This window comes from Hyperolius riggenbachi, chromosome 7 (assembly GCF_040937935.1).
Source record: "Hyperolius riggenbachi isolate aHypRig1 chromosome 7, aHypRig1.pri, whole genome shotgun sequence".
Classification (NCBI taxonomy): domain Eukaryota; kingdom Metazoa; phylum Chordata; class Amphibia; order Anura; family Hyperoliidae; genus Hyperolius; species Hyperolius riggenbachi.
In genome coordinates, this window is record NC_090652.1 from 191,580,314 (window position 1) to 191,605,168 (window position 24,855).

Genomic DNA, 24,855 nt, shown 5'->3' on the forward strand with positions numbered 1-24,855 from the left:
CCCAGGAGTAACCGCTTAGACAGACTGAGACTGAAACTATGACGAGCGGGGAGCACAGCAGGAAGCAACTCGTTATACTGAGGTCATCAAATGGGAGTGGACATGCAAATTCCCACACAGGTGAATATTAATCAGTCACAAACTGACACCAGGAAAAGGCAGACAAAACTATGCAACCTGCATGAAAGGAATTGCAGCTCAGCTGCAACAGGCAATATTTGAATTCACAAGAGCATCTCAAGCTGCCATGAACTGCAGAGCTATTGCAGATGGAATCAACACTTAATGTGAGTGCAAGCAAAGCTATGCAAGCAAATGCATATAAAGAAATCAGAACTGCTTGGCTGCAGTACAACTGCAGCCAGCAGTACATGCTGCAAAAGCGATCATGACAGAGAAACCCTGGTTTATGTTATCCTTTTCAATGCAAAACCTAAGCACCTAGGACACAATACAATATGGCATGTCTCTGCAAGAAATTACTCTGTCTGCATTTGCCGTCAACACCACACAGCTTAGGGTTCATAAATCTTTGAACGTTTAAACAAAATTCTGTACAAATGACTTCCCCATGTTTCCAATCTTCTGACATTAAAACTCCTACTTTAATATCCGGTTCCATTAATAGAGTGAAAAAGGGTAACCTTGTGCCCCCAGAAAGTGAATACGATACGAAGATGCTCGCATCTTCCCCAAAAAGTAGTCAGTTCCTCCTCCTACACATGCTCGCACACACGTTTAGTGTCAGGACACCTCCAAAGAGTTCCAGGAGGGGGAGGGGCCTGCGGAAGGTTTTTGTGTCCCCAAGCCGCACATAATTTGTGCCCCTCCACACCTAAAAAAAGAAAAACTTAGATCACTTTCCTTCCCCTGCAAAGTATTCACAGGTGGTTCATGCTAAAAACTAAAGTTCATGCTCAACCATAACAAGGTTGGGGGAGGATTATAGTCTAGTTATTTCGGTAATACCACCCTCCTTGCCACTATTACAATAATATGGAACAGCGCTGACTGTTGTAAGTTCACCTCTGTTACTCTTTGTAATGTAATTGGAAAAGGACAATTTATCCTCTACATGCCTCATCAAAGAACCCAGGTTGTAAGCTCTAAGGTTGATTAAATTAAAGTCACCTAGGTCACGGGGTCACTGTAATTTGGGCAGGGTTTATCCTACTCTACTCTTTTCCCGCTCTGAAGGAACATGATAAATTCTGCATTAAGATCATGTATATCCTTGTGATGCATGAGGAGTGAGATGTAGCGATTGACCTATTGGAACCATTTTTATTAAAGCTGCCCTGCCCGACAAGCCTATTGTCAGCGATTCTATAATCCTCTTAGTTATAGGGGAGAAAAGTTCATAGCATACAACTGCATGGAGGTCTCTCTTTATTTCCACTCCCCAGGTACTTACATTTAGAGTGGGTTATGGTGACCCCCAAGTTGTGCCAATCTTGTACTGGGGCATCTTTTTACTAGGGGAAGTGAAGGCACTTGTCTCTGTTAATTTTATACCCAGACAGCTTAGCCACTTCCTCCAGAAACTAGAACTCAATCGGACGTAAGTCTTTTTTTTCAACCCATATAACTATGTAATTAGAGCACCTACAGCATCTGTTGTTTTATGATCATCTAGAAAAAGCAAGGTATCTGCAAATAATGCTTGATTGACTCCGTTCCTAAAACGAATACCCTGGATATGCTGCCTCTGAGATCATGGCCAGTGGTTTAAAGGGACTCCGAGCAGTGCAGTAACTACGGAAAGATGCATATCATTTTGAAGCTCTCTTTCTCTTCTTTCCAATGATATATAAACCGCCGCCCTACGCCTTTTAGTTTTAGCTATTTTCGCGATCGAAGTTGCGACCGCAGCAATTTCGATCACTGAAATGGCGAACAATAAAAGGCGTAGGGCGCCGGTTTATATATAATTGGAAAGAGGAGAAAGAGAGCTTCAAAATGATATGAATCTTTCCATAGTTACTGCACTGCTCGGAGTCCAGCATTGTATTACACAGGACGACACTTTCCCCAGTGTCGGCAGCTCCATTCAGCACAATGCAATGAAATACAAAGAACCCAGGGAGATATATTTACAAACATCATGCTGGTTGGTGTGAGGATATAATTAGTTGTGGGTATGCTTAAAGGCATACCCACAGGCACTGCTCGGAGTCCCTTTAAGAACTACATTAAAGAGCACTGGGAACAAGCAGACCTGTCTGCTTGATGATGATTAAAATTTAACTCCTGATCCGTTTACACTGCATGCGCTGCAATTTTGTTTAGCTGTGCATTTATTTTGCCAGTCATGCCATAAAAACCAGTCCAGTTGTGCCAGAATGCATGCTCTAAAAATAGAGAGAACTTTGTCTGGAATAACACAGTAAATACTGGTTTGTCTCCACCTTGCCTTTTTTATTTTTGTTTTTCAGGTTGCTACAATATCTGCAAATGGAGATCGAGAAATTGGCAAAATTATTTCAGACGGTATGAAAAAAGTTGGCCGGAATGGTGTCATAACTGTCAAGGTTAGTGTTTTGAGTAGTGCAAAAACAGGTTTAATTGAGCAAATGGTGAAATATGTGAACCCTGCAGAATACATTTTATTGATCCTGTCTTTAATTGTCTCATAAAGCCTAGTTCAGGTGGGTTTTATTTCTGTCCTTTTTGTACCAGATGCAATTTGGCTGTGTGTGATGTGACCCACCTAAACTCCTCTCACTATGCAATAATACTATACAGGGTTATCTGGCAGCAACTAGAATAAGGCACCCACTAGTTCACAAGTGTCAAACGCAAGATCTGCATGCCGAATGTGGCCCTCCTTGCTATTTTTTTGTGGCCCTGGAGAGCCTCATATGTCGATCATTGTAAGCAGTAAAAAAGGCACACCAGTGACCATGTTTGTGGGTGAAACATTGGCCTCCATTCACTAAGCAGTTTAGACTAGTCTACAGATGATTTTTAGTCTACTGATGGTTTGGTGTAATGTTTTAGACCTGGTCTAACATTCAGTAATTACTCAATTCACAATGGCATAAAAAAGGAGTAACCACGCCCACTTTTTCTGACTGAGATTAGGCCAGCTGATTTCTGTAGGTTAAGTAATTCTGTGAGGTATTTTAGATGTGAGGATGGAACCTTTTGAATTAATTATGCAGGAGTTTAATTGTATCCAGAGGAGAGCTCATCAAAGGAGAAGGAGGTCAGTCATAGCTACTTGTTTGTGAATTCCATCTTTTGATCATTTACCCTGCTTTACCCACCTAATTACCAAATAGTTTAGACCAGGTCTAAAACATTTGGTAATGGTGAATTCCCTTTAATGCAACTGACCAAACGATCAGTAGACTAAGGGCTCGTTTCCACTATTGCGTTGCGAAATCGCTGCGGCAAAATTAGCATGCGTGTGCATGAATTTTCGTGCGAATTCGCATGCGAATTCGCACTGATGATGCATGCGAATTTAACCATGGCAATGCCGGTGTGCTTTTCCATTGATTTCATGCGAATTCGCATGAAAATTCGCATACCAAAACAGCATGCGAATTTCCTATTAAATACATTAGCGGCGATTCGCATGCATTCCACTCTCAGGCGAATTCGTTGGCTCTTTTGTGCGTTTTTTCACCGCTGAAAAAAACGCACCTCAACGCTACAGTGGAAACAGGCCCATCCACTTGCATTACATGTGCGAATCTGCATGCGTTGGACGCATGCAGATTCGCGATAGTGGAAACGAGCCCTTAAAACCAACTGTAGACTAGTCTAAACTGCTTAGTGAATTGAGGCCATTGTCAGTTTGAAGTGGGTTGCAGTAACAACCCAAGGGACCCCTCAGCAAAATTACCATGGGGTCCCCTCTTGGCATCCAAACCCCCTTGTGTGGCTAGCGTCTTGCCTTGGGGCACATTTCATCTAGATGCTTTTTTGCCAAAGCAGCCCTGGTGCAGGTAAATTCTAAACTGCTCCACTGTGATACTCTGCAGAAGGGGGAATAGCGGGCCTCCCATGTTTGCTATGGTTAGGCCACTTAGTTTGAAACTGTTCAAAAATGTTAAATCTTAATAATGCATCCCTGCACTAGTCTTTTTATTCTGAGCTTACCTCCAACTTCCTCCTTTACTCCACAGGAGGGAGCAGGTGGGAAAGGTTAAAGAAAACCTGAACTGAAAATTAAGTCAAAATAAGCGTACACAAGTCATACTTACCTTCCATGTAGTCTACTCCTCAGTGTCTTTCTCCTGTCCCGCGTCCTGTTTGTTCACTGTGATCAAGGGAATTTTCCATCCTCCATTTTGAAAATGGCCGTCACCCATAACAGCTTTCTGGTCAGCACACAGTTAAACTGTAACATCGCCCACTTGAGCCATAGGGAAACATGGACATTACCTGGTACATCAGTTTTCCTCTCAGCTATAACTGACAGCAACTGATATTTTACGGACAGCAACTGATATATTTCAGAGCTGACAAAATATTGTCAGAACTGGAAGGGATTATTGTCAGAAGAAAATGGTGAGCTTCTGAGAGGAACTGATGGCAAGGTAACTATGTAATGTTCATTTGAAGTTAACTCCTGTGTTTATTTTAAATATTTTTACTCCGTACAGGTTCTCTTTAAGGGATATCTCTATACTGGGATGGCAGTTTAACTTACACTTTAATGGTATTTCCATATTTTGTGCACAGACCATGTGTGTCATGTGCTGACTTTGCCATAGGGGATTTTTTTTTTTTTTTGCCGTAACAAGTGATTACCATACACATGAAAAATTGTTCCTAACTGAAAAATCAAATCTTGGATTATTAACCCTCCATCTCTCCCACACACCCCCACAAAGCACCTACTGTATCTTGCAGACCCCAAAGTTACCCCCTTTATATCCTTTTAGCCACATATAAAATTGCCTTTTTAAAACTGGAAGTATTTATAGTTATTCAGCTTTCCAGGAACAAAAAAAACTTTTATGATGCATCACTTGTACTGGTTGAGTTCATATGAAAATCAATGTTATGTCCCTTAAAGAGACACTGAAGCGGAAAAAAAATTATGATATTATGATTTGTATGTGTAGTACAGCTAAGAAATAAAACATTAATATCAGATACATCAGTCTAATTGTTTCCAGTACAGGAAGAGTTAAGAAACTCCAGTAGTTACCTCTATACAAAAAAGCCATTAATCTCTACGACTTTCAGAGTCGTGGATTGGGCTGTTATCTGACTTTTATTATCTCAACTGTTCCTTAACTATTTACTTTTTCTCTGGCAGAGGAGAGTTCATTAGTTCAGACTGCTATGAAAGAATCATTTTGAATGCTGAGTGTTGTGTAATCTGCACATATTATAGAATGATGCAATGTTAGAAAAAACACTATATACCTGAAAATAAAAATATGAGATGATTTTCTTTGCTGCTAATCTTCTTGTAATTATTCATAGTACACAACCAATTCATTATATCATATATATTTTTTTCACTTCAGTGTCTCTTTAACAAGCCAAACATATATTCAGAGCAGCTGCTGTACAGTGTGTTTCTATAGGCTATTAATTCTGTAGAACCTTCTAAATCAGGGGTCTCAAACTCGCGGCCTGCGGGCCATTTGCGGCCCTCGATACAATATTTTGTGGCCCTCGCCGGCAAAAGCTTCCTTATAGTTCGCTTCAGTGCTCCCAAGTAATCCGCCACATCCCCGCCGCTAAACGAGGGCTGCAGAGCCCCCAAATCGCCCTGGGGGCAATCCGCCGGCATTTCCTGGAAGGGGCAGAGCTTTCAGCTTCAGCTCTGCCCCTCCTGATGTCAATCGCCGCCTCTCCCCACCCCTCTCTGTGAAGGAAGAGTGAGAGGGGCGGGCAGAGGCGGCGATGCGCTGCGATTGGGAAATTCCTTATGCGGCCCCCCAGGTAAATTGAGTTTGAGACCCCTGTTCTAAATGATAGTTGCATGGCAGTCCAGTTAAAATGTTTAGCTTCAGTGGTGTCTGAAACAAGTACTTGTATACATTTCGTATAAGCTCAAGTTTCCCTGTCGACTTATACACGAGTCATAAACTTTTTGGTTGTGCACACTTGCCTTTTGCAGGGCCCTAAATGCAGCCAACAGAGGGGAGTAAATATTTCAACTGGTGCAGCCTGTAGATCCAATGAGCGGCTAGGATGAGCAGAGACAGAGCGGGTGGGTTTGAGTGACATAACTATCCTGGAGTCAGAGCAGCATTTTCAGCGCCACTTACTTTTGCAACGATAAGCGAGAGGAGACAGAGCGGGCAGGCTTTGCAGGCACACCTGGAGTCAGAGCATGAGTAGAGGAAGAACAGGCATAGCATGTCGGGAGACTAGTGATGTGCAGTGCTACGCCCCGGAAAAAGAGGGTGGATTATGTGAGGTTAGCTCTGTGTCCCATCCCTATGACTCCCTCTAGCGGCATCTTGATAGTAAGCTTACAAGGGCAGGGACCTCCTCCTATTTCTTATTTTGTTGTAATTTATCATATGTGTACCAGTTCTAGTGATATCTCAAACCACACATTCACTATGTATGCACTTGTATTGCTAGATTGTCATGATTGTATATTGTCTAACTTCTCATGTATATACACTCACCTAAAGGATTGTTAAGGAACACCTGTTTTAATTTCTCATTAATGCAGTTATCTAATCAACCAATTTCATGGCAGTTGCTTCAATGCATTTAGGGGTGTGGCCCTGGTCAAGACAATCCCCTGAACTCCAAACTGAATGTCGGAATGGGAAAGAAAGGTGATTTAAGCAATTTTGAGCATTGCATGGTGGTTGCTGCCAGACAGGCCGGTCTGAGTATTTCACTATCTCGGACTGGATAAAACCAAGGACAAAAAACACAGGGGCACCGGGGGCCCACTATCGTGCAATAACGTCTCGATATATGGACAAGACAATAAAGATTATACTCACAAAAGTGGGTTGCTTTTGACGGCAACCACTTTCAGCACATATGGAGAAGTACCGTCTCCATACCCTACTTATTTCACAATCTGCTCAGTTACTGAGGTTTTCACGCACAACCATTTCTAGGGTTTACAAAGAATGGTGTGAAAAGGGAAAAACATCCAGTATGCGGCAGTCCTGTGGGCGAAAATGCCTTGTTGATGCTATTATTATTCTTATTACTATTATTGATTTATAAAGCGCCAACATATTCCATGGCACTGTACAAAGTAAGAAACAAACATGGGGTACATAATACAGACAATGGTGTACACCAATATACAAGATACATAATTGGTGACAAAATACAAAAAATGATACAGCATACAGAATACAAAATACAGAAGTGGTTATGACAGTGATAAATGTAACACGATGAATAAAATGTATAATGATTTCCAAGACACAAAAGGGGGAGAGAGCCCTGCCCTTGCAAGCTTACAATCTAAAGGGAATAGGGTGAAACAAGAGGAGGGGTAAATGCTAGAGGTCAGAGGAGAATGGGCCGACTGATTCAAGCTGATAGAAGAGCAATGTTGACTGAAATAACCACTCGTTACAATCGAGGTTTGCAGCAAGGCAACAACACGCACAACCTTGAGGTGGATGGGCTACAACAGCAGAAGACCCCACCTGGTACCACTCCTCTCCTCTACAAATAGGAAAAAGAGGCTACAATTTGCACGAGCTCAACAAATTTGGGCAGTTGAAGACTGGAAAAATGTTGCCTGGTCTGATTCTCGATAGTCAGAATTTGGTGTAAACAGAATGAGAACATGGATCCATCATGCCTTGTTACCACTGTGCAGGCTGGTGGTGTAATGGTGTGGTGAATGTTTTCTTGGCACACTTTAGGCCTCTTAGTGCCAATTGGGCATCGTTTAAATGAGCATCTCTTTATGGTCCCAAGCTTCAAAGATTCTACACTGGGCCGAAAGGCACCTCAGTTCTCTGAAAGCGGTACATCTAAAAGGAACCTTGAACTGTCTTGCGGACTATTTGAGCAGACGACACCTATTACAGGACGAGTGGAGTCTGAACGATCAGGTATTTACAGATTTTAGGTCTATGGGGAATGCCACAAATGGACTTCTTTTCAACAAAGAAATATGCAAAGTGCCCTCTGTTTTGTTCTCTGAATCCTCAGGACAATCCTTGGAAGATAGACGCATTTTCAATCAGCTGGAGTCATCACAAGATGTACATTTTTCCTCCTCTTCATCTAATTTCAAAGGTATTGAACAAAATTTGAGACCAGGCTCAGGCCATTATGATCGTTCCCTACTGTCCCAAAAGAGATTTGCCTCGAGTCATCTCGTTCTTCCAAACCGTCAGGACCTACTGACCCAGGGCCCAGCATGTCATCCCAACTTAAACCTTCTTCAACTTTCTGCCTGGAATCTGAGTGGTCGATATTAAAAAGGAAAGGATTCTCTAATAAACTGTCAGACTCTTATACAGTAGTAGGAAAAAAGTCACCCGCAGCACATTCAACCAGAGCAGTTGCTACTTCCTGGGCAGAGAGGGCTGGAGCCACTATTGAGCAAATTTGCAAGGCAGCCACCTGGTCAAACCACAATATGTTTGTAAAACATTATAAGCTTGATGTATTGTCAAGTTCTGATTTATCTTTTTGTAGAAAAGTATTGCAGGCTGTTGTCCCTCCCTAAAACGTTCTTGTATATCTTCTCTTACGGTAATGTCTTTTCCAGAAGTCGAAAGGACAGCACCCTAATTACCCACCCGGGTTTTTGTTATTAAAAATAGTTTGAAGCATCATTCTGCGTGGAGACTTTTTTTTTTTTTTTTCTTTTTATTACTGATGGGGTAAGGGCACATGATGATAATATATACCTAACGAATCCCTATCTAATCAATTATGCAAATCTTTTATCTAGCTTCTTGTCCAGAGGTTCATGGAGGGAGACAAGTCTCAGGGTTGCTGTCCTATCGACTTCTGGAAAAGACATCACCTTAAGTAATTTTTGTCTGGGGGAGGGGGGCGGTTGTTTTTCATTCCTGTGCTCACTCTTTTCTGTTGCTCACTTGCGTTTTCAGTCGGCGGCGACTGCTGCACCTGTGTGGCCGTGGCCATGCGCGACCTCGTTCACGTCGCCAGGAGCGTCCTACGCGGGTGCAGTACGAGGTAGTCTCGTACTGCGCCTGCACAGAATGCTCCCGTCCGCAGGAGCGCGAACAAGGACGCATGCGGCCAGGGTCACGCGGGTGTAGTGGCCATCGACTTGTAAGGAAAGTGAGCCGGGACTGGGAGGATCATTGAGTACTGGTGCAACACAGGATGGCTGCAGGGGGCTGGGAGAAGCCCCAGGTAAGTAAAAAAAAAAAAAAAAAAAAAAAAACAAATTTACAGGTTTCCTTTAAATACATTTATTACATTACATTACATTTAAATACTCTAAATATTTTTCAGGATGGAAAAACTTTGCTTGATGAGCTGGAGATCATTGAAGGATTGAAATTTGATCGTGGTTACATTTCTCCTTACTTTATCAACACTGCAAAAGGTAAATTATTAATTACCTTGTATTTAAGTTTGTTAAAGAGAATCTGTAAGTTTAAAAATGCTATGAAAAAAAAAATGCCATTTTATTCTACTCAATGTCCTGGCCCCCTCCGTGCAATTTTCCCCCGGTCCCCACTGGGGCATAGTTTTTCCCCCGGTCCCCACTGGGGCATAGTTTTAATAATAAAGATGGCCGTGGGCATGCACTGTCCTCTTGTGCTGTGAAAACGTGCACAGCACTAGGCATAATTGAAGTGATCTGGAAGAAGTATTTTATCTTCTGATTGTTGTGGGCTCCGTGTCGCTAAATCATGTTACATAGTTACTTTGGTTGAAAAAAGACATACGTCCATCGAGTTCAACCAGTACAAAGTACAACACCAGCCTGCTCCCTCACATATCCCTGTTGATCCAGAGGAAGGCGAAAAAACCCTTACAAGGTAAAAATTCCTTCCCGACTCCAGATGGCAATCAGATAAAATCCCTGGATCAACATCATTGGCATTACCTAGTAATTGTAGCCATGGATGTCATTCAACGCAAGGAAAGCATCTAAGCCCCCTTTAAATGCAGGTATAGAGTTTGCCATAACGACTTCCTGTGGCAATGCATTCCACATCTTAATCACTCTTACTGTAAAGAACCCTTTCCTAAATAAATGGCTAAAACGTTTTTCCTCCATGCGCAGATCATGTCCTCTAGTCCTTTGAGAAGGCCTAGGGACAAAAAGCTCATCCGCCAAGCTATTATATTGCCCTCTGATGTATTTATACATGTTAATTAGATCTCCTCTAAGGCGTCTTTTCTCTAGACTAAATAAACCCAGTTTATCTAACCTTTCTTGGTAAGTGAGACCTTCCATCCCACGTATCAATTTTGTTGCTCGTCTCTGCACCTGCTCTAGAACTGCAATATCTTTTTTGTAATGTGGTGCCCAGAACTGAATTCCATATTCCAGATGTGGCCTTACTAGAGAGTTAAACAGGGGCAATATTATGCTAGCATCTCGAGTTTTTATTTCCCTTTTAATGCATCCCAAAATTTTGTTAGCTTTAGCTGCAGCGGCTTGGCATTGAGTACGATTATTTAACTTGTTGTCGATGAGTACTCCTAAGTCCTTCTCCAAGTTTGATGTCCCCAACTGTATCCCATTTATTTTGTATGGTGTTAGACCATTGGTACGACCAAAATGCATGACTTTACATTTGTCAACATTGAATTTCATCTGCCATGTATGTGCCCATATAGCCATCCTATCCAGATCCTGTTGCAATATAACACTATCTTCCTTAGAGTTGATGATTCTGCACAATTTTGTATCATCTGCAAAAATAGCAACATTGCTCACTACTGTATCCACTAGGTCATTAATAAATAAATTGAAGAGCACTGGACCCAGTACAGACCCCTGTGGGACCCCACTGCTAACAGTCTCCCATTTTGAGTATGATCCATTGACCACAACTCTTTGTTTTCTGTCCATTAGCCAGTTCCCTATCCAAGCACACAGACTCTTCCCCAGTCCTTGCATCCTCATCTTTTGCACCAGACTTTTGTGGGGAACAGTGTCGAAGGCCTTAGCAAAGTCTAAGTATATCACATCTACAGCATTCCCAATATCCATATTAGCATTCACTACCTCATAAAAGCTGAGCATGTTAGTCAAACAGGACCTGTCTTTAGTAAACCCATGTTGATGCTGAGAAATAAGATTATTTTCTACTATGAAGTCATGTATAGTATCTCTTAGTAACCCCTCAAATAGTTTGCATACAACTGATGTTAAGCTTACAGGTCTATAATTTCCTGGATCTGATTTTTTGCCCTTCTTAAATAATGGGAAAACGTGGGCTGTACGCCAATCCACTGGGACTCTGCCAGTTGCAAGAGAGTCACAAAAGATAAGATAAAGGGGTTTATCTATAACTGAACTTAATTCCCTTAGGACCCGAGGATGCATGCCATCCGGGCCAGGTGCCTTGTCTATTTTTAATTTATTTAGTCTTGCCTTTACTTCTTCCTGCGTTAAGTATTTAATATTACAGTTAGAAGATTGAGACTCTTCCGCCTCTGTAATTTGCAACAGTGCTGTTTCCTTTGTAAAGACAGAAGCAAAGAAAGCATTTAATAACTCTGCCTTACCTTGGTCATCCACCATTGAGTTTCCACCTTCATCCTTTAGGAGTCCTATACAGTCAACCTTTCTTTTTTTAGAGTTGATGTACTTGTAAAACTTTTTTGGGTTAGATTTGATATCCCTAGCTATTTGATTTTCAGCTTCGATCTTTGCTAGCCTAATTTCTTTTTTACAATTTTTATTGCACTCCTTGTAATTGCTGAGTGCAGCCTCGGACCCCTCCTGTTTTAGGACCTTATAGGCATTCTTTTTCCTCTTCATTTTATCTCTAACCTTTCTATTCATCCATAGAGGCCTTTTTTTATTCCTAGACATTTTGTTTCCATATGGGATATACATACTACAATATTGATTGAGAATACGTTTAAAAGCTTGCCATTTCCCTTCAGTGTCCTCCCCTTGTAGTACATTATCCCAGTTCACCAAACTTAGTGCCTGCCTAATTTGATTGAACTTTGCTTTTCTAAAATTCATAGTTTTAGTGGTCCCGCTGCCCCGTGGCCTATCAGTCACCAGATCAAACGTTATCATGTTGTGATCACTATTTCCCAAATGTTCTTGAACCTGCACATTTGATACATTATCTGGTCTATTCGAAATGATCAGATCCAGTAACGCATTCCCCCTAGTTGGTTCCGTTACCATTTGAGTCAAGTAATTGTCCTGTAGTGCTGCCAGAAATCTGCTGCTTTTACCAGAATGGGTAGCCTCAATACCCCAGTCAATGTCTGGAAAGTTGAAGTCGCCCATAACTATGACCTCATTTTTACTTGCCGCTTTTTCAATTTGCTGTAGCAATTGCAGTTCTGCAGCTTCATTAATATGAGGTGGTCTGTAGCATACCCCAATAAGCAATTGGCAACTTTTATTTCCACCATGAATATTTACCCAAACGGACTCCACATCTTCGCAATCTTCCTCCATCTCATCGTTGAGGACAGCTGTAAAAGAATTCTTAACAAAGAGACAAACCCCTCCACCTTTTTTCCCTGTTCTATCCCTCCTGAACACATTGTATCCTTTTAAATTGGCTATCCAGTCATGACTTTCATCCATCCATGTCTCGGTTATTCCCACAATGTCATAGCCTTTGTCATTCAGAATGAACTCTAGTTCATCTATTTTATTTGCAAGGCTCCGAGCATTGGTTATCATGCACTTTATATTTTTACCACCACATTTACCAATTTTGTTTACCTGAAATGGGCTACTTGAAGTTTTACCAACCTCCTTAATCTTTACACTGTCCCCACCCCCCTCTCCACCCCCCATAATGTTAGGCTCCCACTGTCTTTTTACCTTATCTTGTCTATATGTTGAGACTTTATCCTCCCGCCTCCCCCCAGATCCTAGTTTAAAATCTCCTCCAACCGTTTAGCCATCTTCTCCCCCAATGCAGCTGCACCCTCCCCATTAAGGTGCAGCCCGTCCCTGCTGTAGAACCTGTAGCCGACTGCAAAGTCTGCCCAGTTCTCCAGGAACCCAAACCCTTCCTTCCTACACCAATTTCTCAGCCACTTATTTAACTCCCTAAGCTCCCTCTGTCTCTCAGATGTAGCACGTGGCACTGGCAGTATTTCAGAGAACACCACCTTGGAGGTCCTTGCTTTAAGTTTATCTCCAAGTACCTGAAAATCATTTTTGAGGACCTTCCATCTCCCACTAACTTTGTCATTGGTGCCAATGTGTACCATGACAGCCGGGTCTTCCCCAGCCCCACCCAATAATCTGTCAATTCTTTCCGCTATATGCCGAACCCGAGCACCCGGGAGGCAACAGACTGTACGGCATTCACGGTTTCTTCGACAGATTACCCTGTCTGTGCGCCTAATAATTGAATCCCCTACCACCAGTACCTGTCTAGCCTTAGCTGCACTCCTATTCCCTTTCTCGTTACAGCAGTCTGCCCCTTGGTTGCTAAGGAGCACATCCTGCTGCAGCATTGCTACTCCAGAGTCGTCCTCACCAATATTACGCAAACAAGCATACTTATTAGTGAGGGACAACTCGGGACTAGCCTCCCTGCCACTTTTTCCCCTACCCCTTCTAACTGTGACCCAACTAGCGGCTACCTCTGCTTCTTGCTCCGGCTTTACTCCACCCACCTCATCTTCAAGGGTTCCATCAAGTGTCTGGATCGTGAGATCCAAGCTCATCTCCATGTTGTGTATGCGTCTCAGTGTTGCGAGATGCTTATTTAGCTCTGCGACTTCCGCCTCTAACCGAGCAACACGCACACATCCAGGGCAACAGTAAACACCCTCAATCCGCTGATCAAGGCATGCATACATGCTGCAGGATGTACACTGTACTGCATTGTCCAACATGATGACTATTGTGTGGGGAAAATTTATTTAAAGTAAACTATGGTGGTAAAAGATGAAACGGGAGAGTGAGTGACGTTCGGGAGTAAGTGTAGCTGGGGTGGAAGAGGGGGAGGGGTGGAGGAGGGGGAGTGAGTAAGTTGGGGTGGAGGAGGGGGAGTGAGTAAAGTTGGGGTGGGGGGGAGGAGGGGAGGGGGAGTGAGTGAAGCTGGGGTGGAGTCCTCAAAACTTAAAGACTACACCACAACGTGTTAGCACATTCTAACCAATGCAAAAAAAACCGCAATATTGGTTGAAGGTTTTTTTTTTTTTTTTTTTTTTTTTTTAGTCCTTACCTGTTTCCTCTCCCTTCTCTCTTTGTGCCTGTGTTCTAACGCCTGTTTTTTAACGCCTATGCCACTTGTGTCGAAGCCACTTAGTGAGCAAGCCACAGACTGAGCAAGCTCAGTACTGAGACCTGAAGCTGTCCAAATACCTCGTGTTACAGCTAATCCCTCCCCCTAGCTGATTGACAGCCTGCTGCAAACAGAGAAAAAAAAATTGTACTTTTAAAACAAGCACTTGCTGTTAGATATCTGATGAATCGCTATGCACAAGCCCCAGATATCAAAGCAGCAACACACACACTTTACAAACAACAGCAATATAATATAATCAGAATTCTGATGTCTGGAATCTGACTTTTCAGTTCTTATGTGCCTAACTCTGCATTCCTCACAGACCCCGCTCGCTCAGACACCGCTCACAGACACGCTAGGAGCAGGGACTGCTTGCAGCATGTCTGTGAGCGAGAGGGATCTGTGGGGGGTGCAGAGCCAGGCACATAAGTCAGATTCCAGACATGCTTTAGCAACTGGGAGCCCACAACAATCAGAAGATAATTCTGTCTGTGAGAAGGCAGGCAGGATTGTGCATTAGACAGGCATAGAGGGGGTGTGGAGGGGGGTCCACACATTGAGCTGTAATGGGCGTGCACTGGGCGTTCCCATTTCAGCAGATGCAGTCCCTGCCTGATTACCATCCGACCAGGGGCGTAACTAGAAACCACTGGGCCTTCCTGCAAAATTTTGGATGGGCCCCCCATCAAATCCATCTGCCCCCCACCCCCGGGCAATACACCACAAATAAAATGACCCCCCCGACACCTAACGCAGGGACCCCCAACCACAAAACAGAAATCGGGCAGGCTGAGGCACCCCAACAACACAGAAATTAGGCAGACAGCTGATCCACACACACAGACACACACACACACAGACACACACACACACACACAGACACACACACACACACACAGACACACACACACACACAGACACACACACAGACACACACACACACACAGACACACACACACACACACACACACACACACACACACACACACACACACACACACACACAGACACACAGACACACAGACACACAGACACACAGACACACAGACACACACACAGACACACACACACAGACACACACACACAGACACACACACACACAGACACACACACACACAGACACACACACACACAGACACACACACACACAGACACACACACACACAGACACACACACAGACACACACACAGACACACACACAGACACACACACAGACACACACACAGACACACACACACACACAGACACACACACAGACACACACAGACACACACAGACACACACAGACACACACAGACACACACAGACACACACAGACACACACAGACACACACAGACACACACACACACACACACACACACACACACACAGACACACACACACACACACACACACACACAGACACAGCCTCGCAGCGGCAGACATGACATTTCCTTCCATTCATCACCCTGTCTGTAGGAGATTGCGGCAGAAGAAGACACAGAAGTTCTGTAACTCCTAGCAGCCCACAAGGGATTACATCGGCGTGCGAGTCCATCCTGCGTGCTTGAGGGGGGCTGATAAGGAAGCATCCAGAGGTTGAAGAGAAGCATGCCTCCAGGTCCTAGTGCCCGCCACTGCACCAGACAGCAATAGCCTGCTCGCAATTTGTGTCCTACTCCTCCCCGTGCTTGTTAATGCATGCGGGTGGCTTGTGGGCACCAGAGACGCGGGACCACTGCCCCCGCATCCCTTGCAGGGGCGGTAGTTATGCCCCTGCATCCGACTATCTTCGACAAGGAGGAGAAAAATGGGTGCAAACGGGTGAAGGGGAAAATCTAAGAGGCTGCAGTAAGTCAGAACACATCAGCACAAGTACTGCAGCATGCAGGATAGTAGAAAGGAAGGGGTAATATTTGTTACAGAGCCTCTTTAAAGTCCAGCCTCCAAATATACAGTTGTCGGGATGCGTTTGTCTGAAGCTATAGTTGCATAGTTTGGATGAAAAAAGACCAAAGAGAAAAATAAAAATAAAACCCCATCCCGAATCTGCACATATCCCAGTTGATCCAGGGGAAGGCAAAAAAAAAACCTTACAAGGCCTGGGAAAGTTAGCATTAGGCCCCGTTCACACTACATGCATTGCCGTCCATATTTCGGCAACGCGTGCTGGAGGCAGACATGCACGAAAATCAGACATGCTTAGACTGCACTGTCTGATGTTCACACTATATGCGTTCTGTACCATTTTTTTCCAAAACAAGCGGCTTACCCATTCACTGTCAGTGAATGGGATCAGCCACGCAACGCATGCAAACGCATATGGTGTGTGATCGTCGGGCAACTGGTATTTTAAAAGGACAAATCCATATGCTCCTTAGTTTAGGTTCCCTTTAAGTTACTTTTTTTTCCCGTACTATAAGATGCACCTAGGGTTAGAGGGCAAAACCCAGCGGGAAAAAGTGTACTAAACCTAGTGCATCTATGGTCCAGGGGGCGTCTTGTAGATGTTCTCCCACCAATTATTTTGACTTCCTCCTGTTCCCTTTTGTGGCTTTCCTAAGTTACCGCAGGTATCACTCTCCTGACCCGATGAACGCGGTGATCAGCAGCTGTCCTGGTGTCCTCAGTGTGCCTGATGTTCTTCTGCACTGTTCCATTCCCCCGTAAAGTAATAAGACTACAGCAGCCACAGGTGGGCATCACTCACCTCATCCTTGGAGCCCGCGTGGTCAGCCGCTTGTCTCTTTCATCCCTTCCCTCTAGTACCAGTTCTTCTTGGTCGTGTCATTACAGACGTGACTGCACTAGAGGGAATAAGTGAGAAAGGCAAGCGGTTGTTCACTCGGGCTCCAAGGATGAGGTGCGTGATGCCCACAGTGGCTGCCACCCCTTATCTAAGCTACATTAGGAGCGGAAGAGTGCAGGAGGATGCCAGGGACACTGACTCCAGGACAGCAGCTGATCACCGCAGGCATCGGGTCAGGTGATTGACACCACTCAAACCCAAACCTACCATGAAGGTGTAAGAAAAGGTAATTCTTTTTCCCAAGGTAGCTAGTACAAATAGTCAAACAAATCCACAACTCTGCCTCCAATAAAGTTCACTTTTATTAAATTGCACAAAGGACAAACAAAATGGCTGATCCGTTTTATAAAGCAATGTTAGCCATAGCCATGTGATTCCTGCGGTTGCTGGTGATCACATATCTTTTTAAGTTGTTACCTTTGCTCAGTTATGCATTTTAATGGTACCCCTTGTTGGCAAATCTTTTCCTTTTCACTTTTTTTTTTTAATAGGTCAAAAATGTGAATTCCAAGACTCATATCTTCTTCTCAGTGAAAAAAAAATTTCTAGTGTTCAGTCTATAGTTCCAGCTCTCGAGATTGCCAATGCCCACCGCAAACCCTTGGTCATTATAGCTGAAGATGTTGATGGGGAAGCTTTGAGTACTTTAGTATTAAACAGGTAAATGAAAGTACATTTTTATGTTTTCTTTTGCTTGCTATTTGCTTTAACGGACTTATCCCTGTGCTGCTTTCATCATATGTGGAACTGTGGGCTGCATATTCACTGTTGCAATTATTGGCCTGTGGAACTTTTACTAGCATCCAGGTTGATCCAATTAAGAGTAGGTTCACACTTGTTCTAAAAACGTATCAGTGGCTCCGGTTTTTGGCCCAGATCAAAACCGTAGCCATGGACACCAATGTTAAAAATGGCGTCCATCTTCACTTAAAAAAAAAAAAAAAATGATCCGTGGCCGTTCCGGGGGATCCGTTTTGAAAACCTTAACGGGCGGTCCGGACTTGTCGGGACTTCACAGACCACACATGGAGCCGGATACATGGAGGGGTAGTGAAAATCAATAGAAAAACTGATCCCCCTCTACACAATTCACAAAACCTTATTCCTATAAATCATAACACAATTTTTAACTTCAAAAATAGGACTAATTAAAACGTAACTTTTAATAATTTACATCTATAAAATAGGACAATGTTGATATAAGCTAGCTGTCAAAATACTGATAAAACTCCGTTATAATGAGCTAGGGGTCTTTAGTAAGCATCACTGGAGAATTTCTCCACCCCCAAGTTCATCATAGTAACAATCAATTACAACATGTTTCACTTCCTAGCGGAAGCTTTTTTTAAGGGAACAAAGTAAGGTGCAATAGTGCATAGGTGCTAAGGTGCAATTACTTTAAAACAAAAAACACAGAGAATCATGGAACATGTCCGCTCATGACAGAAGCCTAAGAAGACTGGCTTTCATGGAGCCCTTTTATATACTAATTTAGGATCACATGGGCTTGGGTGTGTCTCAGATCCCGCCCTTATATTTGTGTTGTCCACCCTGATTGGTTACTGAATATGCCCATCATAGGTCCAGCCAATCAGTGAAAGTCTCCATAGGGTTCCATTCTGTCCTTAAAACCACTTATTTCATGTCCCAAAGTTTCCAGAATAACTGGGTGATTCCCCATGACGTTCATCTGTATCCCAACACACTTACAGTGTTGCTCACAAATCCTTACAAAGACGCAGAGATTCTGTGCTTTTGATTAGTCAGAGACTCCTCCAGGCATCACACGTCCGCTCAGCCAATCCGGATGAAGTTCCGCCCCTCGATCTCCGTTACGCCTATCAGCTCTCCGTCACCAATTTCCACGATTCCCTTCTCTTTTGCCTTTTTAAAGAGGCAAAAGAGAAGGGAATCGTGGTAATTGGTGACTTTGACTGTATTTTGAATAAACACCCGACTATTCCCACCTTTTATGCGCTCCCTAAAGTACACAAGAACCTAAACGATCCTCCAGGTCGCTCAATAGTATCCGGTAATGGCAGCCTCAGGGATCTTTTATATAAAATCAATGATATTAAAATAACGGATAACTTGTGGCTGGCAAGCCTGGATGTGGAGACTCTTTACAATAACACCAAACATGATCTGGGCCTCAAGGCAGTTAATTATTTCTTACAAACTAGTAGTATGTAGGGAGTAGATTGTGAGCTCCTCTGAGGGACAGTTAGTGACAAGATAATATACTATGTACAGCGCTGCGGAAGATGTCGGTGCTGTATAAATGCTAAATAATAATAATATACATCTAAGGGAGCATTCCTTGTTCTACAGCTCTTAGATTTCATTCTGACTCATAATTACTTCGTTTTCCAAAATCAGTTTTGCAAACAAGAGAAAGAATGTGTTATGGGGACGGCTTGTGCTCCCACCTACGCTAACCTTTTGCGCAGTTGGTGGGAGGATACCACGGTTTTTGGCGAGGAGCTCGCGATTTACGCATCCCATATTGTTTTCTGGGGCCGTTTCATAGACTATATTTTCGTCCTGTGGAACGGCCCCAGAGAGATGTTCCTGGAATTTGTGTCTATATTGAACACCAAGGAAATAGGGATGTTCTTTACGTATGAGATTGATCGCAACTCTATATTAATTTTCTGGATGTACAAATTTGTAAAAACGCAACAGGGGGCATTGACGCAAATATTTTTACAAAGCCGACCTCAACCAATTCCCTACTAAGTTGGGAGAGTTTCCATCCAATCCCTCTAAAAAGAGGGATCCCCAGGGGTTCATTTCTTAGAGCAAGAAGAAATTGCTCAAACTCAAATGACTTCGAATCAGAATGCCACAATTTGCAGAAGAGATTCAAGGAAAGGGGTTACCCAGAAAATGCAGGCAAAATCGGTGGAGAGGCATGATTTATTCCGAAAAAGAGAAAAGGAAAAGGTATGAGGAGAGATGGAGGATGATAATGTAGTAAGAATTAATACATTCACGTATCGATCAGTTAATATTAAAAAGGTGGTGGAAGGGGGGCGTGGTCTGGCTATGGAGTAGTGAGGACGCGCGGCTCCTGAGCTCTGAGTCCGATTATCCTGCATAATCCTCCCCTCTTCAGACAGCCCTTTTTTCCTGCTCCTGTGGCGGACGACTGCTACTAAGCATCCCTGGGACTCTCTGAGGCACAAACATGGCATCCCCCCAAGTCTGGTTCGGCCGCAGCACGCCTGGCAAAATACGCACATGGCTCCAAAGATGGCGGCGGCGCTTCCTCCCCCTCCGCAGAATCTGCAGCACAGGACCCTCTGGACGATACAATCCCGCTGGAAGGGGTAGAGGAAGAAGCCAGCAGGTCGCCTATATCACCGGCAACCACCCGCAGTGAGTACACACAGAACCCTGCGAACATAGGGGCTGAGCCCGGGGACAAGATGGCTGCGGATACAGCACTAGGCCCAAATGTAGATGCGGAGCCTTCCAGAATGCAGCTTCTAGAGGCCATCCTGGAGCTAAAATCCTCCCTATCAGGCAAACTGGACTCCATACAATCCGAGCTGACATTTGTGAAAGCAGATATGCACAAACTTAGAGACCGCACCAGCGAGGCAGAAAAACGCGTAAGCAACCTAGAAGATGATATAAGGCCACTACAGTCAGATATGCATTACCACAACAAAATTACAGATGATTAGATCTCGAGAATAGATCTAGGCGGAACAACCTACGCTTCGTGGGATTCCCAGAAAAAGCTGAAGGTACTTCTGCTGAGGAGTTTCTGGAGGAATGGATCACCTCCTCTCTTTCTGAATTTAAGCCCTCTAAGCTTTTCTCCATTGAAAGAGCACACATAATTCCCAGTGGCCCCCCTAAACCAGGCGCAGCTCCAAGACCCTTGATCGCTAAGTTTCTGAATTACAGAGACAAAACTGATATTCTGAGAGCAGCAAGAATAGCGAAAGCACCGATTCAATTTAACGGGGCAGATGTTCATATATACCAAGATTTTTCAGTGGATGTACAAAAACAAAGACTTGCATTTCTGGATGTTAATTCTCAGGGACAAAAGCATAAGCTACAGCATGATGTTCCCAGCTAAGCTGCGTGTTGTGCATGAAGAACGTGTTCTGTTTTTTACTGATCCGCATGATGCAGTTAAGTGGTTGGAATCGATTGGCATAGACAGGCCCAGAGCTGCCCCGCCAGCGCGGCGCAGGGTTCAATAACCTAAAAGATCATATTTATGCCATATACAGCCTCATGATACCTTGGTTCCTTGTATGCTCTCTGGTATAAGTTCACTAATATATCTGTGCTTTTCAAGTACTGCGTGTTGTAAGAAGAGCATATAGCAATAAGGTGAATGCTAAAAGACTTGATCTTGTTATGTGCACCATACTTTCGGGAACTGCGGTACCTTTAAAAACACGTATGTCTGGAACTACCTAACGGATATGCAGTAAATACAGATCCGGTCAAAAGGCAGATGTACTATCTCAGCTCTGGTTACAATACTTATGACTTTGAGTTATGTTATCTGAACATTACATATGATGGCAGCGGTGTGTGCTATAAGGAGTCAATATTACGAAGCTGTATTTAATACCTGTCTGTGAAATGTATATTTCTCAGGACTCTGGAGTTGACTTCTCTAGCTAACGTCTCTATATGCTGCAAGGGTTTGGGTTTAAGGCGGGTTGTAGTTTTAGACAGCTTGCGGGGTGGGTTGGGGTTAGTTGGGATATGTTTCTCCCCTTCTCAATGACAGTGCAATTATATGTGTTAATGTATCTATTAGCTGGAGAATATGCGAGTTCATTTAATTTTCCACTGTTCCTTGACAATGGCTGATTTTAAAATACTGTCCTGGAACGTAAGAGGCATGAATCATCCCATCAAACGTCGCCTGGTATTTGATTACATGAAAAAATATAATCCTTGTGTTGTGTCTTCAGGAGACACATTTGGTCGGAGCAAAGCTAACCTGCCTTAAGAAACCCTGGATAGCGAATGTATATGCCGCACAGCACTCCAATTATTCTAGAGGTACTGTCATCTTAATTGCAAAAAAAGCTCCAATTAAAGTTGTGTCTGTGCATTCTGACCATTTGGGCAGATTTGTTATTATACAATTTTCTATGGAAGGTCGTATGCTGATAATTGCATCTGTGTATGTTCCCCCCCCCCCCCCCACCACCATTTCATGTCTCTGTCCTGGAAAAAATGTTCTTGCATATTTACGATATGCCCCCATTCTTCTTTGTGGGGACTTTAATAATATTCTAGATCCTACCTTGGATAAATCCAGTTCGGGTGAACAGAGGGGTTATTGTACCTTTAAAGATTGGGTTCAGAAGCACTGCCTCCATGATATGTGGCGTTGGAGTAACCCAAATAAAACCACCTTCTCCTGCTTCTCTGATCCCTCCAGATCCATGTCACGAATAGATATGCTAGGCACATATGATCTACTCTCTAAAATTAACAGCATTAACTATTTGCCTCATGGAATTTCGGATCACTCTCCTATGATTGGTACATTGCTAGCTGGCTCAGGACCTGGGATTAGGGGTATGAGATTGTAAAAACCAAATGGCTGAGTATTGGCATCTGAATCAGGGGTCTGCCTCCATGGATATAGTATGGGATGCTTCGAAGGCCACTCTGCGGGGTCACTTTGGGCACATAAAAGGGATTATACTTAAAAATGATGAAGCTTACATAAATGCTACTGAGGCATCAATGCTAGCGGCAAGGGAAACTTTTGAGTTGTCTCGTTCAATAGATAACTATCAGGCCTGGATCGGGGCTAGACGAGCTCATGAGCTGAAACTACTGAATAGAGCTAAACGTAAAGAATTCATAGGTCATCAAAAGCTGTTCGAATGGGGCAATAAAATCTAGCAAAATCCTGGCTAATTTAATTAAAACTCAATCACCCTCTATTGCAATCCCCAGAATTCTCTCTAACGGTTGTGAACTATCTACTACCACAGAAATTTTGAAAGAATTCTATAGTAACCTGTACAGGAGCCCCCCGGCCCCAGACCGAGTCTGTATATCTCAATTCTTAAGCAATTGCCAATTACCAGTGGTAGATGATGCAGACAAATTACTGTTAGATGCCCCACTTACCCTTGAAGAAATCTCTCTGGCCATAAACAATCTTAAACCCAACAAGACCCCGGGACCTGATGGGATACCGGCAGAGTGGTATTTGAAGAGTAAAACAATATCTGCCCCGGCATTACTTAAAACCTTCGATGGAGCGTTCGACTCTGGTTGTTTGCCTGCCTCCATGAGGGAAGCACATATCACTCTCCTCCTGAAGCCAGGTAAGGATCCAGACACCTGCGACTCCTATAGACCCATATCCTTATTAAATTCGGATGTGAAAATACTCGCTAAGGTTCTAGCAAATCGCCTGAAATTAATAATCTGGAAATTGGTATTTCAAGATCAAACAGACTTTATTCCTGCAAGATCCATTAAATTAAACCTCAGAAGGTTATTTGTTAACCTCCAGCACTCACATAGCAATTCGGGATCCAGAACCCTTTTAGCACTAGATACAAATAAGGCTTTTGACACTGTCTCCTGGCAATACCTATGGACAGTGTTGGATGCCTTTCAGATTGGTGCCACCTTTAAGAAGTGGGTACAACTCTTATACACTGACCCTTTGGCCCGCGTTATTGTAAATAATCAACTCTCGGACCAGTTCCCCATAAACAGAGGCACACGGCAGGGTTGCCCCCTGTCGCCATTGCTTTTTGCACTAGCAATGGAACCCCTGGCTGCATATAGGATCGGGGTATTGGTGGGTGGATAATTAGTAAAGTACATGAGAAAATTTCCCTTTATGCGGACGATGTCCTATTATATCTTGATAATCCGGGTTCCTCGTTGCGGAGGGTACTGGAGGTTTACGGAATGTTTGGTGGTATATCTGGCTTAAAGGTTAATTGGACTAAATCAATATTATTCCATGTGGACCCAGTGCCCCCTGAGTCATTGCTGCCCAATCAACCTCTACAAATCGTTCCCTCATTTAAATATCTTGGCATTAATATTTCAAGACGTAATGAAGACTATATAAAATATAATCTCTCCCCAGTACTACATAACATTGAAGGGAAGCTAAAAAGTTGGTCCGCACTGCCCTTGGACTTGCTCGGAAGAGTAAATATAATCAAAATGATTATTGCACCCAAACTTCTATATATTTTACTAATGGCACCCTGCTGGATCCATGAATCCCACTTCCGCAACATCAATACTTTAGTACAGCACTTCTTTTGGGCAGGTAAACCACCTAGACTATCTCTAGACACTTTACGAATGCCAACTAACTTGGGAGGCCTAGCCTTGCCGCATTTCCAACTGTATTATTTGGCTGCTCAACTTACCTACGTTAGACGCTGGTTGCACTGCATTAGAGATGATGCCTCTCTTGATACCGAAGCTGATATAGCTACTTCATATGAGTCATTATGCAACGTTATATATAGGGGTAGCACAGTTATACCAGGAGAAAATACAATCTTGAAGGTTTCCCTTAAGATTTTTTATAAATCCATGAAGGTTGTAGGTGAAAAAATTGATAAATGCTCTCCTAGCTCCCCATTATGGTGTAACCAGCGCTTACCAGAATTCTTAACTATGGACGGGGCAGATTTTTGGGTCCAAAGGGGGGGTAAAATACATACAT

General features: G+C 43.4%; 1 protein-coding gene across 2 annotated transcripts in view; it reads left to right on the forward strand.

The window, feature by feature from the left end:
* Positions 1–24,855, forward strand: part of HSPD1 (heat shock protein family D (Hsp60) member 1) — a 715,033-nt gene that overhangs the window by 582,518 nt on the left and 107,660 nt on the right. For both annotated transcript variants that reach the window (XM_068244950.1, XM_068244948.1), the window contains exons 5-7: positions 2,436–2,531; positions 9,406–9,499; positions 17,639–17,807. In XM_068244950.1, the coding sequence (XP_068101051.1) occupies positions 2,436–2,531; positions 9,406–9,499; positions 17,639–17,807 (359 nt within the window). The remainder of the gene's footprint in view (positions 1–2,435; positions 2,532–9,405; positions 9,500–17,638; positions 17,808–24,855) is intronic.